General features: G+C 45.7%; 1 protein-coding gene across 3 annotated transcripts in view; it reads right to left on the bottom strand.

Moving 5' to 3' along the window:
- cttnbp2nlb (CTTNBP2 N-terminal like b) overlaps positions 1–16,861 on the bottom strand; it is a 69,294-nt gene that overhangs the window by 24,244 nt on the left and 28,189 nt on the right. The window contains exons 5-8 of one of the 3 annotated variants that reach the window (XM_052481808.1): positions 13,155–13,173; positions 11,680–11,916; positions 10,295–10,402; positions 38–7,298 (exon numbers count right to left, since the gene is read on the bottom strand). In XM_052481808.1, coding sequence (XP_052337768.1) covers positions 5,919–7,298; positions 10,295–10,402; positions 11,680–11,916; positions 13,155–13,173 — 1,744 coding nt within the window. In that variant the 3' untranslated portion in view covers positions 38–5,918. Of the gene's footprint in view, positions 1–37; positions 7,299–10,294; positions 10,403–11,679; positions 11,952–12,016; positions 16,786–16,861 lie in introns of those variants that run through there. The other 2 variants (XR_008082826.1, XR_008082827.1) reach the window with 2 other exon arrangements.

The following is a 16,861-nucleotide window of genomic DNA, read 5'->3' as shown; positions in this document are numbered from 1 at the left end:
CAATGCTAGCAGAAATCAGGCTATTAGACTGAAGAAATTGATGCTTGGTTGGGATGTTTATTTTGCAATTGAAAAATCATATGCATAGTTCAGTTGTGAAACAATACATAAGGAAAATGCTTGCGTACATTTAGAAGACAGAAATGTTGAGAAACAGTTTGGGTTAGGTAACTTCCAGAAGACAGAAATGTTGAGAAACAGTTTGGGTTAGGTAACTTCCAGAAGACAGAAATGTTGAGAAACAGTTTGGGTTAGGTAACTTCTAGAAGACAGAAATGTTGAGAAACAGTTTGGATTAGGTAACTTCCAGAAGACAGAAATGTTGAGAAACAGTTTGGGTTAGGTAACTTCCAGAAGACAGAAATGTTGAGAAACAGTTTGGGTTAGGTAACTTCCAGAAGACAGAAATGTTGAGAAACAGTTTGGGTTAGGTAACTTCCAGAAGACAGAAATGTTGAGAAACAGTTTGGGTTAGGTAACTTCCAGAAGACAGAAATGTTGAGAAACAGTTTGGGTTAGGTAACTTCCAGAAGACAGAAATGTTGAGAAACAGTTTGGGTTAGGTAACTTCCAGAAGACAGAAATGTGGAGAAACAGTTTGGATTAGTTAACTTCTAGAAGACAGCAGGAGATTATTTTGAACAAATAAAAGCGTTCTTATCATTGTGCCCTGTTTTGTTAATATCATCTTATAAAACCGTAAATACCACAAATATAAGACCTATGAGACCAACAACAGTGACAAAATGTTGTTAGGTTCAGGTTATGAAACACAGTACAGTCATGTTATTAATTACTTCCCACTTATTCCCATTTTGACAAACGTGTAAAAATAGACGAAGGGTTAGGTCTACTCAGTTACAAAAAGAATGATACAGTGGTACAGATCTGACCCCGAGCTAGTCCCTTTTATAAATAAAACGTGTGAGTTCGCCAAAAGATCTGGGAGGATTTCAAAGGTATAAAACCAGTCTGTCACTATCTGCTTTAAACATAAGGATAGACGGTTCAAACTCAATTCCAGGTAGAAAATATTAGCCTACAAGAAAGACGTTTGTTCTGAATTTGGTCCCTTTTGGAAAAAACAAGAAATTGTCCCGTAATAAAAAAAGTTGTACATATTTAAGTGTCACCTTATTTTTCTATCCCAGTGTAAGGTCTGTCTCAGGAAAGGCCCAGTGTAAGGTCTGTCTCAGGAAAGGTCCAGTGTAAGGTCTGTCTCAGGAAAGGCCCAGTGTAAGGTCTGTCTCAGGAAAGGCCCAGTGTAAGGTCTGTCTCAGGAAAAGCCCAGTGTAAGGTCTGTCTCAGGAAAGGCCCAGTGTAAGGTCTGTCTCAGGAAAGGCCCAGTGTAAGGTCTGTCTCAGGAAAGGCCCAGTGTAAGGTCTGTCTCAGGAAAGGCCCAGTGTAAGGTCTGTCTCAGGAAAGGCCCAGTGTAAGGTCTGTCTCAGGAAAGGTCCAGTGTAAGGTCTGTCTCAGGAAAGGCCCAGTGTAAGGTCTGTCTCAGGAAAGGCCCAGTGTAAGGTCTGTCTCAGGAAAAGCCCAGTGTAAGGTCTGTCTCAGGAAAGGCCCAGTGTAAGGTCTGTCTCAGGAAAGGCCCAGTGTAAGGTCTGTCTCAGGAAAGGCCCAGTGTAAGGTCTGTCTCAGGAAAGGCCCAGTGTAAGGTCTGTCTTAGAGAAGGCCCAGTGTAAGGTCTGTCTCAGGAAAGGCCCAGTGTAAGGTCTGTCTCAGGAAAGGCCCAGTGTAAGGTCTGTCTTAGAGAAGGCCCAGTGTAAGGTCTGTCTTAGAGAAGGCCCAGTGTAAGGTCTGTCTCAGGAAAGGCCCAGTGTAAGGTCTGTCTCAGGAAAGGCCCAGTGTAAGGTCTGTCTTAGAGAAGGCCCAGTGTAAGGTCTGTCTTAGAGAAGGCCCAGTGTAAGGTCTGTCTCAGGAAAGGCCCAGTGTAAGGTCTGTCTCAGGAAAGGCCCAGTGTAAGGTCTGTCTTAGAGAAGGCCCAGTGTAAGGTCTGTCTTAGAGAAGGCCCAGTGTAAGGTCTGTCTCAGGAAAGGCCCAGTGTAAGGTCTGTCTCAGGAAAGGCCCAGTGTAAGGTCTGTCTCAGGAAAGGCCCAGTGTAAGGTCTGTCTCAGGAAAGGCCCAGTGTAAGGTATGTCTTAGGGAAGGCCCAGTGTAAGGTCTGTCTTAGGGAAGGCCCAGTGTAAGGTCTGTCTTAGTGAAGGCCCAGTGTAAGGTCTGTCTTAGGGAAGGCCCAGTGTAAGGTCTGTCTTAGTGAAGGCCCAGTGTAAGGTCTGTCTTCGGGAAGCTTTTCCCTTGTTAAAAATCCAGTGTATTCACTATTCTAGTGTATGTTGTAGACAACACGTAGATACGACCGGACATAATGTGGTGTAATGCAGAGAGCTGCAGAGACCAAACATAATGGGGTGCAATGCAGATAGCTTCAAATTAGGCTTTTGAATTATTTGTATTATTTACAACATTGTGCTTTATTATAAACTGGATGGTGCGAGCCCTGAGTGCTGATTGGCTGACAGCCGTGGTATATCAGACTGTATACCACGGATATGACAAAGCATTTATTTGTACTGCTCTAATTACGTTGGTAACCACTTTATAATAGCAATAAGGCACCTCAGGGGTTTGTGATATATGGCCAATATACCACAGCTAAGGGCTGTGTCCAGGTACTCCACATTGCGTTGGCCATATATCACACCCCCTTGGGCCTTATTGCTTTAGTAAACTATGTTCAGAATGTAATCTGGTACAAACTACAGTGAAAGACATGATAACTTTCAGTGCAGCTAGATATGGTGATAAGCTACAGATCAGACCAGGCAGGGGAAAGTCAGATGGGAGCATACATCTGTAAAAGTAGTGTCATGATACACCTACAGTTGACGTCGGAAGATTACATAAACTTAGGTTGAAGTCATTGGTTTTTCAACCACTCCACAAATTTCCTGTTAACAAACTATAGTTTTGGCAAGTCAGTTAGGACATCTACTTTGTGCATAACACAAGTAATTGACCTTACATTTACATTTAAGTCATTTAGCAGACGCTCTTATCCAGAGCGACTTACAAATATCTATGTTCTCTGTATTATTTTGGTCAGGTCAGGGTGTGATGAGGGTGGGTATATATGTTTTTGTCCAGTCTAGGGTATCTGTATGTTTATGGGGTTTTTCAAGTCTAGGTGTTTATATGTCTATAGTTGCCTGGATTGGTTCTCAATCAGAGGCAGCTGTTTATCGTTGTCTCTGATTGGGGACCATATTTAGGTAGCCATATTCATTGGGTATCTTGTGGGTTATTGTCTGTGTGTTTGAACGCAGTGTTCTTGGCGGTAGGGTTGTTTAATAAGTGTTCTTTATTCATTTAAAGAAGAATGTATTCTAATAATGCTGCGCTTTGGTCTCCTCTTTACGATCAACGTGACAGTAATTTTTCCAACAATTTTTTACAGACTTTACTTATAATTCACTGTATCACAATTCCATTGGGTCAGTAGTTTACATACACTAGGTTGACTGTACCTTTAAAGAGCTTGGAAAATTCCAGAAATTGATGTCATGGCTTTAGAAGCTTCTGATAGGCTAATTGACATTTTAGTCAATTGGAGGTGTACCTGTGGATGTATTTCAAGGTCTACCTTAAAATGCAGTGCCTCTTTGCTTGACATCATGGGAATATCAAAAGAAATCAGCCAAGACCCCAGGAAAAAAATTGTAGACCTCCACAAGTCTGGTTCATCCTTGAAGGACCTTGTGAAAATGCTGGTGGAAACTGGTACAAAAGTATCTATATCCACAGTAAAACGAGTCCTATATCGAAATAACCTGAAAGGCCACTCAGCAAGGAAGAAGCGACTGCTCCAAAACCATCATAAAAAGCCAGACTACGGTTTACAACTGCACATGGGGACAAAGATCATACTTTTTGGAGAAATGTCCTCTGGTCTGATGAAACCATAATAGAACGGTTTGGCCATAATGACCATTGTTATGTTTGGAGGAAAAATGGGCAGGCTTGCAAGCCGAAGAACATCCCAACTGTGAAGCACGGGGGTGGCAGCATCATGTTGTGGGGGTGCTTTGCTGCAAGAGGGACGAGTGCACTTCACAAAATAGATGGCATCATGAGGTAGGGAAATTATGTGGACATATTGAAGCAACATCTCAAGACATCAGTCAGGAAGTTAAAGCTTGGTCGCAAATGGGTCTTCCAAATGGACAATGACCCCAAGCATACTTCCAAAGTTGTGGCAAAATGGCTGAAGGACAACAAAATCAAGGTATTGGAGTGGCCATCACAAAGCCCGGACCTCAATCCTGTAGAAGATTTGTGGGCAGAACTGAAAATGCATGTGCGAGCAAGGAGGCCTACAAACCTGACTCAGTTACACCAGCTCTGTCAGGAGGAATGGGCCAAAATTCACCCAACTTATTGTGGGAAGCTTGTGGAAGACTACCCGAAACGTTGGTCCCAAGTTAAACAATTTAAAGGCAAGCCTACCAAATACTAATTGAGTGTATGTAAACTTCTGACCCACTAGGAATGTGATGAAAGAAATAAAAGCTGAAATAAATCATTCTCTCTACTATTATTCTGACATTTCACATTCTTAAAATAAAGTGGTGATCCTAACCTACCTAAGACAGGGAATTTTTACTAGGATTAAACATCAGGAATTGTGAAAAACTGAGTTTAAATGTATTTGGCTAAGGTGTATGTAAACCTCTTCAACTGTACATGTGCAATCAACAGATTACATTTGAATCCTCTTGCCACGGAAAGACTCCCCTCTCCATGCAGCCTTTGTATTGGACGAGACTGCAGAGTGGACTTGGGCGGAGAGATTCATTTATTAATGTCCTAGAATAACTAAATGCATAATTAATAAGATCACTTTTAAACATGGCTATGGAATACAAGAAACTAGGTATAAAGATACATTACAAATCAAGATAATAAAAAACTATCCATAAATTCCAAATAAAATAAATCTTATGAATCCAATAAAACCCAGTATATTATAGATTTAATGTAATTTAATGTTAACTAGACAGTGTTTCAGACCGTTTGCTAGGTAGTGTTTGAGCTTTCATTTGATTATAAGCGGCTAATTTATGTGGTCAAAATAGGGCCTACAGAGTTGGTATAAGTCGTGGCATTTTCTGCCTGCTGCAGGACATCCAGGAGATTAAGGCCAGGATCCAATCCAGACCGCGGTGGAACCACATTAAACCGCTTGACATTTAAAGGTAATCAAAGATGGTGGATAATGAAAATGTCTTAAAAAGGCAGTTTACCATTTGACATTTAAAAAAACAGTTCCTGTCTTGTGTGAGCATGCTTTCCCAGATAAGCTCACGCGGGAAAGCATGCTCACAGATGGCCACGTGAGAGAGGAAACACCCACTTACACAGACAGAAACCGTGACAATTTTTTTTCAATGCAAAACTAACCAACTAACCAACAGCTGGCTCTGGTCTACTTATCCCCTCGCTCGCTCCACCCGCCCGACCAGAAAACATGATCCTGTGAGATGTCTTGCTTTCTTTACCGTCTCTGAGGTCATTTCTGATTGAGCCGACATCAGCAGCGTTTACCTTGAATGCGATCTATTTGAACCCAGCAACATTGCTTTTAAAAGCTGCATTGTTGACTAGAGCACTCGGATTGAATCTCGGGCCTAAAAGTGAGTTAACAAGTGCAAATGGAAGAGAGAAACTAGCGTATCTGGAATGAGGGAGGCCATACACTGCTAGCTGCTGGAGGAGAGCACTGGCTCCTCCAGCAGGAATAAGACAAAGCTGATCACAGATACTGATCCTAGGTCCGTTTCCCTAATGGTTAAAGATGGGAAGGATTTGGGAAGGCTGATCCTAGATCACTTTCTAGCTGCCGTGGCCCATAAATGTTAGCTACCGGAGGAGAGTACCAGGTCTGGCTCCTTAGCCCCCTCCTGTCCACTGCTGCTTAGCCCACAGCCCCCCGTCAGCTCTGGGAAGAGACTGGCCCCGGCTTGGGGGTCGGGGGAGCCTGGAGAGGGGCTCATACCCGGTTTCTTAGGAACGGGGGGCGGGTAGCACCTCTCGGACCGAGGGGTGAGGGGCGAGCGTATACCAGGGGACAGGGGTCCTCCAGGCGAAGTTTTCCCCCCAGGAGGGGAGGCTGCCAGGCTCCGATAGTCAGTCCCAAACGGAGAGCTGTTCAGTGGGGGGAGCTTGGCTCCTGCCTGCTGGCTGGTGAAACGGGACAGGACCTGGGTGACGGTGTTTCGGGCAAGCTGCTTGGCCGTGCTGTTCTCTGAGGGTGGAGGGATGGGGGTGGTGGTAGGGGACAGGTCCCGGGGGGAGAGGGGAGCCGTGCTACCCTGCTGGAGCTGCTCCTGCTCAGCCTGCACCTGGAACTTATGCCTGGCGGCGTGGAAGCGCTGGTTGACTCCAGCCTGGTAGGAGGATGTGTGGAAGCCACCGGGGCTGACCAGACGCTTAGCCAGCGTGGGGGAGGAGAGGGGGGAGGAGGAGAGGGAAGAAGAGGCCGTGCTGGAGGGGGAGAGGTTGGGGTGAGGGTGGCAGTGGGGGTGAGGAGGGTGAGGGTGGAGAGGGGAGGGAAGACTTGCTCCGGACTCGCTCTCTACCTCACCGTTCTCCACAGCCCCGCCGTCCTGAGGGGGGTCAGTGTCCCGTGGAGGGTTAGGGTGATGCCCGTTGACCTTTGAGACAGGGGTCACTTTAGGGTCGACGCTCGCCTTCCCATCAGGCTCTGTCTGGCTCGAGGTGGACGCCACCGCTGACACCGCTGTCGATGCCCCTGCTGACGCTATCTTTGAAGGAGACTGTTTCACCTCCTTCACCTCCTTCACCGCAGCCTCCTGCACCTTCCTAACCATTCCTTCCTCTCCTGCTGCCTCCAACCTCCTCCTCAGCTCCTCCACTTCTCTCTCCAGTCCCTTGCTCCTCTCCTCTTCTCGTCTGATCCTGGCTCTTAACTGTTCCCTCTCTGTGTCAAACTCAGCCAGCTGGCTCTCTGCTCTGGCCTCAAGCTGCGCTGCTCTGCCCTTCTCCGCTTCCAGGGCCCCCCTCAGGCTCTCTGAGGTACAGCTCTCCTCATGGAGTTGCAGGCGGAGCTGGCTGACTCTCTGGGCCTCCTCCAGGGCCTGGCTGGTGGTTCTCTGGAGCTCCAGGGTTAGGTCCGAGGACAACTGCTGCTGCTGGGACAGAGTTTCCTCTGCCAGGCCTACTGCCCTCTCCTGCTCCCTCTGCAGCCTACGCACTGCTGCACGCTCCACCTCCAACTAGAAACACACAGAGAGATAGAGGTGGTATTTCAACTTTCAACTTCCCTTAGCACATTTTTTTGAATTCCCAGATAGGAAAGGAATTGCATACCTGTAGGTGCATTTCCTATTCGCACGGACTTTGATAACTTCTTTATTTGTGTACAAATGTGCTTGCTACGACTGTGATATGTTGTTGTCTCACCTAGATACAGCTATAGCACTAACTGTACGTCGCTCTGGATAACAGTGTATACTAAATGAGTGTTTTCCAACCCTGGTTCTCCTGTACCCCCAACAGTACACAGTTTCATTGTACCCCTGGACAAACACACTTTACTCAACTCATTGAGAGCTTGATGATTAGTTGACAAGTTGAACCAGGTGTGCTTGTCCAGGGTTATAATGAAAATTATTAGTGTTGTGGGTACTGGAGGACTACGGTTGGAACACACTGTGCTAAATGACTAAAATGTAAGGCACACGAGTGACATATTTGAGCAGTTTTCTCGTCTGACCACATGGAGGTGTCAGAGTCTAGGAGAGTGGGGATATACCTCCACCCCCGAATACTGCAGAGTGAGATACACACGCAGTACAGTCATGCCCAAAAGTTTTGACAATGACATAAATATTAATTTCCACAAAGTTTGCTGTTTCAGTATCTTTAGATATTTTTGCCAGATGTTACTCTGGAATACTGAAGTATAATTACAAGCATTTCATAAGTGTCAAAGGCTTTTATTGACAATTACATGAAGTTGATGCAAAGAGTCAATATTTGCAGTGTTGACCCTTCTTTTTCAAGACCTCTGCAATCCGCCCTGGCATGCTATCAATTAACTTCTGGGCCACATTCTGACTGATGGCAGCCCATTCTTACATAATCAATGCTTGGAGTTTGTCAGAATTTGTAGGTTTTTGATTGTCCACCTGCCTCTTGAGGATTGACCACAAGTTCTCAATGGGATTAAGGTCTGGGAGGTTTCCTGGCCATGGACCCAAAATATCGATGTTTTGTTCCCCGAGCCACTTAGTTATCACTTTTCCTTATGGCAAGGTGCTCCATCATGCTGGAAAAAGCATTGTTCATCACCAAACTGTTCCTGGATGGTTGGGAGAAGTTTCTCTCAGAGGATGTGTTGGTACCATTCTATATTCATGGCTGTGTTCTTAGGCTCACCTTGTCTTCTCTGGACAAGCTTTTTTTCCGGATGCCCCAAACAATCGGAAAGGGGATTCATCAGAGAAAATGACTTTACCCCAGTCCTCAGCAGTCCAATCCCTGTACCTTTTGCAGAATATCAGTCTGTCCCTGATGTTTTTCCTGGAGAGAAGTGACTTCTTTGCTGCCCTTCTTGACACCAGGCCATCCTCCAAAAGTCTTCGCCTCACTCTGCGTGTATATGCACTCACACCTGCCTGCTGCCATTCCTGAGCAAGCTCTGTACTGGTGGTGCCCAGATCCTGCAGCTGAATCAACTTTAGGAGACGGTCCTGGTGCTTGCTGGACTTTCTTGGGCGTCCTGAAACCTTCTTCACAACAATTGAACCGCTCTCCTTGAAGTTCTTGATGATCCGATAAATGGTTGATTTAGGTGCAATCTTACTTGCAGCAATATCCTTGCCTGTGAAGCCCTTTTTGTGCTAAGCAATGATGACGGCACGTGTTTCCTTGCAGGTAACCATGGTTGACAGAGGAAGAACAATGATTCCAAGCACCACCCTCCTTTTGAAGCTCACAGTCTGTTATTCAAACTCAATCAGCATGACAGAGTGATCTCCAGCCTTGTCCTCGCCAACACTCACACCTGTGTTAACGAGAGGATCACTGACATGATGTCAGCTGGTCCTTTTGTGGCAGATCTGAAATGCAGTGAAAATGTTTTGGGGGGATTCAGGTCATTTGCATGGCAAAGAGGGACTTTGCAATGAATTGCAATTGATCTGATCACTCTTCATAGCATTCTGGAGTATATGCAAATTGCCATCATACAAACTGAGGCAGCAGACTTTGTGAAAATTAATATTTGAGTTATTCTCAAAACTTTTGGCCACAACTGTACTCCTGCATCATTATATTCAACATTAAATATTTTACTTTATATTTCTGTATTTTTTTCTATTGAAAAAGGAGTAAGGGTAAGCTTTAAAAGAAAACGCTAAATGGATCATCCCAAAACAACTGTTCTGAAAGTGCCATGTGCTGTTCAAGTGATGTTCATATCAGAATCAATCATTAGAGTGTAATATGTAAAAGTTCATGAAAAAACATGTTGGTAACATTTCTGGAATCTACAGAAACAGAGGCAGGAAAACAGAGGCAGGAAAACAGAGGCAGGAAAACAGAGGCAGGAAAACACACACACACACACACACACACACACACACACACACACACACACACACACACACACACACACACACACACACACACACACACACACACACACACACACACACACACACACACACACACACAGCCCTACATAAATAGAGGCTTCCTGAGGGGTCCCTCTGTGTGTGTGTGTGTGTGTGTGTGTGTGTGTGCTGACCTTGATTGGTCAGGGACAGTCATTATCTCAGGCTTTCCTGGGCCCCAGGCTGCCGGTCAGCTGAACAATAGCCTCTTCCTCCTTGTTTCCTATGGAGCCGCCCAGCCTGTGTGTGTGTGTGTTGTGTGTGTGTGTCGGCCTAGACCCCTCAACCCCACTGAGATACACAATAGATCCCCAGTCAGAGAGAAGTGATGCTACTCACAGGGACTTAAATCAGCTAGTAGTGTGGGGGCCATGGGGAACACAGAGAAGGGAGAGGAGGGAGAGAGGTGGGAGGAGAGTGTGTTCCCAGATGTTTAACAGTCCCTCTTCTTATTCTGATTTTGTCTTAGACACACACACACACACACACACACACACACACACACACACACACACACACACACACACACACACACACACACACACACACACACACACACACACACACACACACACACACACACACACACACACCTGCTGCAGTAGTTTCTCCCTCTCCTTCTCCAGCATGACGGTGACATCCTCATCCTGCGCCGACTCTAGTGCATGTCGGTGCTTCTCCTCCTCCAGATCTGCAATCACCTGCCAATCAAACAGAGGAGGACCAATCAGATCACAGATCACAAAAATAACACAGTGGGCGGATTCAATTATGCTACTTTGTTTTGAGACGACTTCACCTTGGTCTTTGAACGGGGTACCTGGCCCACACCCATGAGGTTCCAAAACCAATGCAATTAACTTTCACCCAGTGCAAAACACCATTCATATCAACTTTCAACCAGTGCAAAACACCATTCATATCAACTTTCACCCAGTGCAAAACACCATTCATATCAACTTTCACCCAGTGCAAAACACCATTCATATCAACTTTCACCCAGTGCAAAACACCATTCATATCAACTTTCACCCAGTGCAAAACACCATTCATATCAACTTTCACCCAGTGCAAAACACCATTCATATCAACTTTCACCCAGTGCAAAACACCATTCATATCAACTTTCACCCAGTGCAAAACACCATTCATATCAACTTTCACCCAGTGCAAAACACCATTCATATCAACTTTCACCCAGTGCAAAACACCATTCATATCAACTTTCACCCAGTGCAAAACACCATTCATATCAACTTTCACCCAGTGCAAAACACCATTCATATCAACTTTCACCCAGTGCAAAACACCATTCATATCAACTTTCACCCAGTGCAAAACACCATTCATATCAACTTTCACCCAGTGCAAAACACCATTCATATCAACTTTCACCCAGTGCAAAACACCATTCATATCAACTTTCACCCAGTGCAAAACACCATTCATATCAACTTTCACCCAGTGCAAAACACCATTCATATCAACTTTCACCCAGTGCAAAACACCATTAATCAAACCTCCTCAATACTTTCAAAGGCTTTGCCATCAATGTAAACACTTTCTTTCTTTCTTTCTTTCTTTCTTTCTTTCTTTCTTTCTTTCTTTCTTTCTTTCTTTCTTTCTTTCTTTCTTTCTTTCTTTCTCTCTCTCTCTCTCTCTCTCTTGCTCTCTCTCAATTCAATTCAAATGGTCTCTCTCTCTCTCTCTCACACCCCCCTCAGGGCACCAATAGAGAGGCTGTATCTGAGGTGTGGCTACAGTATGCCTGTCCTGGTCCGGTGTGTTGGAAACCTGGAAAAGAACAGGCCCATTGTGTCAGCCTGAGTGCCAGCTCCAGCACCCAACCACAGCTAGGAACAAAGACTGGGGCTGGGCCGCATTATCCACACACACACACACACACACACACACACACACACACACACACACACACACACTGGTCTGGGAGAAAGGGGTGTGTGTAGGACGCCCTTACCCTCCTGTGTCTGCTCTCTGCGGCTGCCAGCTGTCCCATCATCCTCTCCTGCATCCTTTTGCAGTGGGCCATGACCAGCTTCAGCACAGCCAGAGGGTTCGGACCCACCACGCTGCCCTGGGGGTCTGAAGGGGACCAGTCATCCATGGTATGGCTATCCCGCTGCAGGGCCAGGAAGGGGTCACTGAGGTCATACTGGCCATAGCGCTCCTGGACGAATGAGTCCCTGTGCTGGGCCTGGAACACACACACACACACACACACACACACACACACACACACACACACACACACACACACACACACACACACACACACACACACACACACACACACACTCACACACACACACACACACACACACACACACACACACACACACACACACACACACACACACACACACACACACACACACACACACACACGATGAGACAGTCAGTATAGAGCAGCATATCAATTCACTGTGGACTGGACATGTTTCATAAGGTATGTATGCATGCAGTCTGGTTAGCATTGAGGTAGACCTTTCTTTACTCTGAGCAGACAGTCAGGCCCAGTGCTCTATTCCCAGCAGAGCCAGGTGGCCCAGGGCTGTGAGTTAGTGGAGGCTTTAGGCTTTAGGGGCGGCAGGTAGCCTAGTGGTTAGAGTGTTGGGCCAGTAACCAAAAGGTTGCTCGATCAAATCCCCGAGCTGACAAGGTAAAAATCAGTTGTTCTCCCCCTGAACACGGCGGTTAACCCACTGTTCCTAGGCTGTCATTGTAAATATGAATTTGTTCTTAACTGACTTGCTTAGTTAAATAAATAGTAGATTGAGCAGGGTCTAGCCTAGCCAAGGGCTATGCGGCCTTCTAATGTTTCTAGCTCTGGGCTAAAGAGGACAGAAAGTTAAAGTGTGAAAAACTGACTCAGCTACATTATGAAGTACTCCACCCCTTTGTGTGTGTCATTTGTGCATGTCTGAACAGGAAACACAGTGTGGAAAGGAGATAGCATGGTCCCCACCATTACTACTGCCAAGAATAACACACACGGCACCACTGTGATTTCACACACACACACACACACACACGTTAAACAACTCGGACACACTGCTACATACACCACTCACTTAATGCTGGATATACACAGACACATATTGTAACAGGCCACAACACAACAATACCTCAACCATTGTTCTTTGAGTGTGGGCATTAACAGATGGCCCACCCTCCCACCCCAACACAAAAGGGGTGAGGCCGTCCATACACCCCCGCAAGGGGCAGATGTTAACCCCTCCCAGGGGAAAGACGGGGTGAGTGGCAGGGCGCGAGAGTACTGTTACACACACACACACACACACACACACACACACACACACACACACACACACACACACACACACACACACACACACACACACACACACACACACACACACACACACACACACACACACACACACACACACACACACACACACACACACACACACACACAGTGCTGAACCAGCTGAAGTCTGTGAATGTGTGTTTGCTGCAAGACTTCTCAATCCCAAACACACAACAGTAAAACATTTGTGATGGGGGGGAAAATGTATACAGTTACATCGCAATATTATTTTAGTGCGATATTAAATCGATATTTGACTCCAAGTATCCATTAGAAAAAATGAAAAGTGCTAGTTGGTTGCGCCAAAACACCTGTATCTTTTCCTTATAGATTGTTCTCCATCTTTAAAAAAAATTGTGAGCCAATATGTTTTCAGCATTTTCATTTCTCATGCTCTCTCGTCTCCCTGCAGAAGACATATGGTGAGCAATACGTTTGTAACATCAGATTACAATATCTAATTGCAGTACATATAGGATCGTGAGAATCGTGAAAATTGCAATTCATATTGTATCGGCACCTGAGTATTGTGATGATATCGTATTGTGAGGTCCCAGGCAATTCCCAGCCCTAGTAAAAGAATGGGACCATATAATTCCCAGCCCTAGTAAGAATGGGACCATATGATTCCCAGCCCTAGTAAGAATGGGACCATATGATTCCCAGCCCTAGTAAGAATGGGACCATATGATTCCCAGCCCTAGTAAGAATGGGACCATATGATTCCCAGCCCTAGTAAGAATGGGACCATATGATTGACTATTCCACTTGAAATGTTCTCTTTGAGTTAGGGTTGCAAAATTCCCAGATTTTCCAGAAATCCTGGTTGAAGGATTCCGGATGTCCTGCTTATTCCCTCTGGTTTCCAGGAATCTTCCAACCAGATTTCTGGAAAACCTGGGAATTTTGGGAACGTTACGAGCTGATCCTAGACCTGTGCTTAGTCTACAGCATTCTGCCCTGCGGACCGGAGAGAGCGATATCAGACAGAGAGAGAGATGGAAGTGTCAGAGATGTAACAACACACACTGAGAATTGCACATGCCACCAGGGCCACTCTAGCTACCATTCCACTTCTCAACACACACTGAGAATTACACATGCCGCCAGGGCCACTCTAGCTACCATTCCACTTCTCAACACACACTGAGAATTACACATGCCGCCAGGGCCACTCTAGCTACCATTCCACTTCTCAACACACACTGAGAATTACACATGCCGCCAGGGCCACTCTAGCTACCATTCCACTTCTCAACACACACTGAGAATTGCACATGCCGCCAGGGACACTCTAGCTACCATTCCACTTCTCAACACACACTGAGAATTACACATGCCGCCAGGGCCACTCTAGCTACCATTCCACTTCTCAACACACACTGAGAATTACACATGCCGCCAGGGACACTCTAGCTACCATTCCACTTCTCAACACACACTGAGAATTGCACATGCCGCCAGGGCCACTCTAGCTACCATTCCACTTCTCAACACACACTGAGAATTACACATGCCGCCAGGGCCACTCTAGCTACCATTCCACTTCTCAACACACACTGAGAATTACACATGCCGCCTGGGCCACTCTAGCTACCATTCCACTTCTCAACACACACATGCACGCACACACCTCACTCCTGCCACTGCCCACCCACGCATGGCAGTGCATTCCTCTCCTGGTACATCACTGTTTCACAGTGATCTCTCTCTTTCTCTCTAATTCAAAGGGGCTTTATTGGCATGGGAAACATATGTTTACGTTGCCAAAGCAATGAAATGGCTGTATCACATCCGGCCGTGATTGGGAGTCCCATAGGGCAGCGCACAATTGGCCCAGTGTCATCTGGGATTGGCCAGGGGTAGGCCATCATTGTAAATAATAATTTGTTCTAAAACTGACTTGCCTTAAATAAAATTTAAAACATTTAAAAAGCTAATGAAATAAACAAGTGAGAAGAAACAAATGAACTGTAGACATTGCACTCAAAAATGTTTCAGAAAGATAAAGACATGTCAATCGTTAAATATTGGGGGTATTTACAATGTTATTTGTTCTTCACTGGTTGCCCTTTTCTCATTGCAACGGTTCACAAATTTTGCTGCCCGGATGGCACATTGTGATATTTCGCCCAACAGATATGGGAGTTTATCAATGTTGGAGGTTTTCAAATTATTTGTGGTCTGTGTAATCTGTGGGAAATATGTGTCTCTAATGTGGTCATACATTTGGCAGGAGGTCAGGAAGGCCAGCTCAGTTTCCATCTCATTTTGTGGACAGTGTGCACATAGCCTGTCTTCTCTCTCTGCCTACGGCAGCCTTTCTCAATAGCAAGGCTATGCTCACTGAGTCTGTACATAGTCAAAGCTTTCCTTAATTTTAGGTCAGTCACAGTGGTCAGGTATTCTGCCACTGTGTGCTCTCTGTTTAGGGACAGATAACATTCTAATTTGCTCTGTTTTTTGGTTGATTCTTTCCAGTGTAACAAATAGTTATCTTTTTGCTTTTTCAGAATTTGGTTGGGTCTAATTGTGTTGCTGTCCTGGGTCTCTGTGGGGTCTGTTGGTGTTTGTGAACAGAGTACCAGAACCAGCTGGCTTTGGGGACTCTTCTCCAGGTTCATCTCTCTGTAGGTGATGGCTTTGTTATGGACGGTTTGGGAATTGCTTCCTTTTAGGTAGTTGCAGAATGTAATAGCTCTTTTCTTGAGCAGGTTGAGAGCTTCAAGTTCCTTGGTGTCCACATCAACAACAAACTAGAATGGTCCAAACACACCAAGACAGTCGTGAAGAGGGCACGAGAAAACATATTCCCCCTCAGGAGACTGAAAAGATTTGGCATGGGTCCTCAGATCCTCAAAGGTTTCTACAGCTGCACCATCGAGAGCATCACTGCCTGGTATGGCAACTGCTCGGCCTCCGACCGCAAGGCACTACAGAGGGTAGTGCGTACGGCCCAGTACATCACTGGGCCTAAGCTGCCTGCCATCCTGGACATCTACACCAGGCTGTGTCAGAGGAAGGCCCTAACAATTGTCAAAGACCCCAGTCACCTCAGTCATAGACTGTTCTCTCTGCTACCACATGGCAAGCGGTACCGGAGCGCCAAGTCTAGGACCAAAAGGCTTCTCAACAGCTTTTACCCCCATATCATAAGACTCCTGTTTTTTAATCAAATGGCTATGCAGACTATTTGCATAGTCCCCCCAACCCCTCTCACTTTAACTATACCTACATTTACATATGACCTCAATTAGCCCAACTAACCGGTGGCCCCGCACATTGACTCTTTCCCGGTACCACCTGTATATAGCCTCCACATTGACTCTGTACCAGTACCCCCTGTATATAGCCTCCACATTGACTCTGTACCGATACCACCTGTATATAGGCTCCACATTGACTCTGTACCAGTACCACCTGTATATAGGCTCCACATTGACTCTGTACCAGTACCACCTGTATATAGGCTCCACATTGACTCTGTACCAGTACCACCTGTATATAGCCTCCACATTGACTCTGTACCAGTACCACCTGTATATAGCCTCCACATTGACTCTGTACCAGTACCACCTGTATATAGCCTCCACATTGACTCTGTACCGGTACCACCTGTATATAGGCTCCACATTGACTCTGTACCGGTACCACCTGTATATAGTCTCCACATTGACTCTGTACCAGTACCTCCTGTATATAGCCTCCACATTGACTCTGTACCAGTACCACCTGTATATAGTCTCCACATTGACTCTGTACCGATACCACCTGTATATAGCCTCCACATTGACTCTGTACCGATACC

Source organism: Oncorhynchus keta, chromosome 27 (genome assembly GCF_023373465.1).
Source record: "Oncorhynchus keta strain PuntledgeMale-10-30-2019 chromosome 27, Oket_V2, whole genome shotgun sequence".
In the NCBI taxonomy this organism is placed as follows: domain Eukaryota; kingdom Metazoa; phylum Chordata; class Actinopteri; order Salmoniformes; family Salmonidae; genus Oncorhynchus; species Oncorhynchus keta.
The sequence above is the reverse complement of the archived record's forward strand: the minus strand, read 5'-3'. Positions and strand labels throughout refer to the sequence as shown.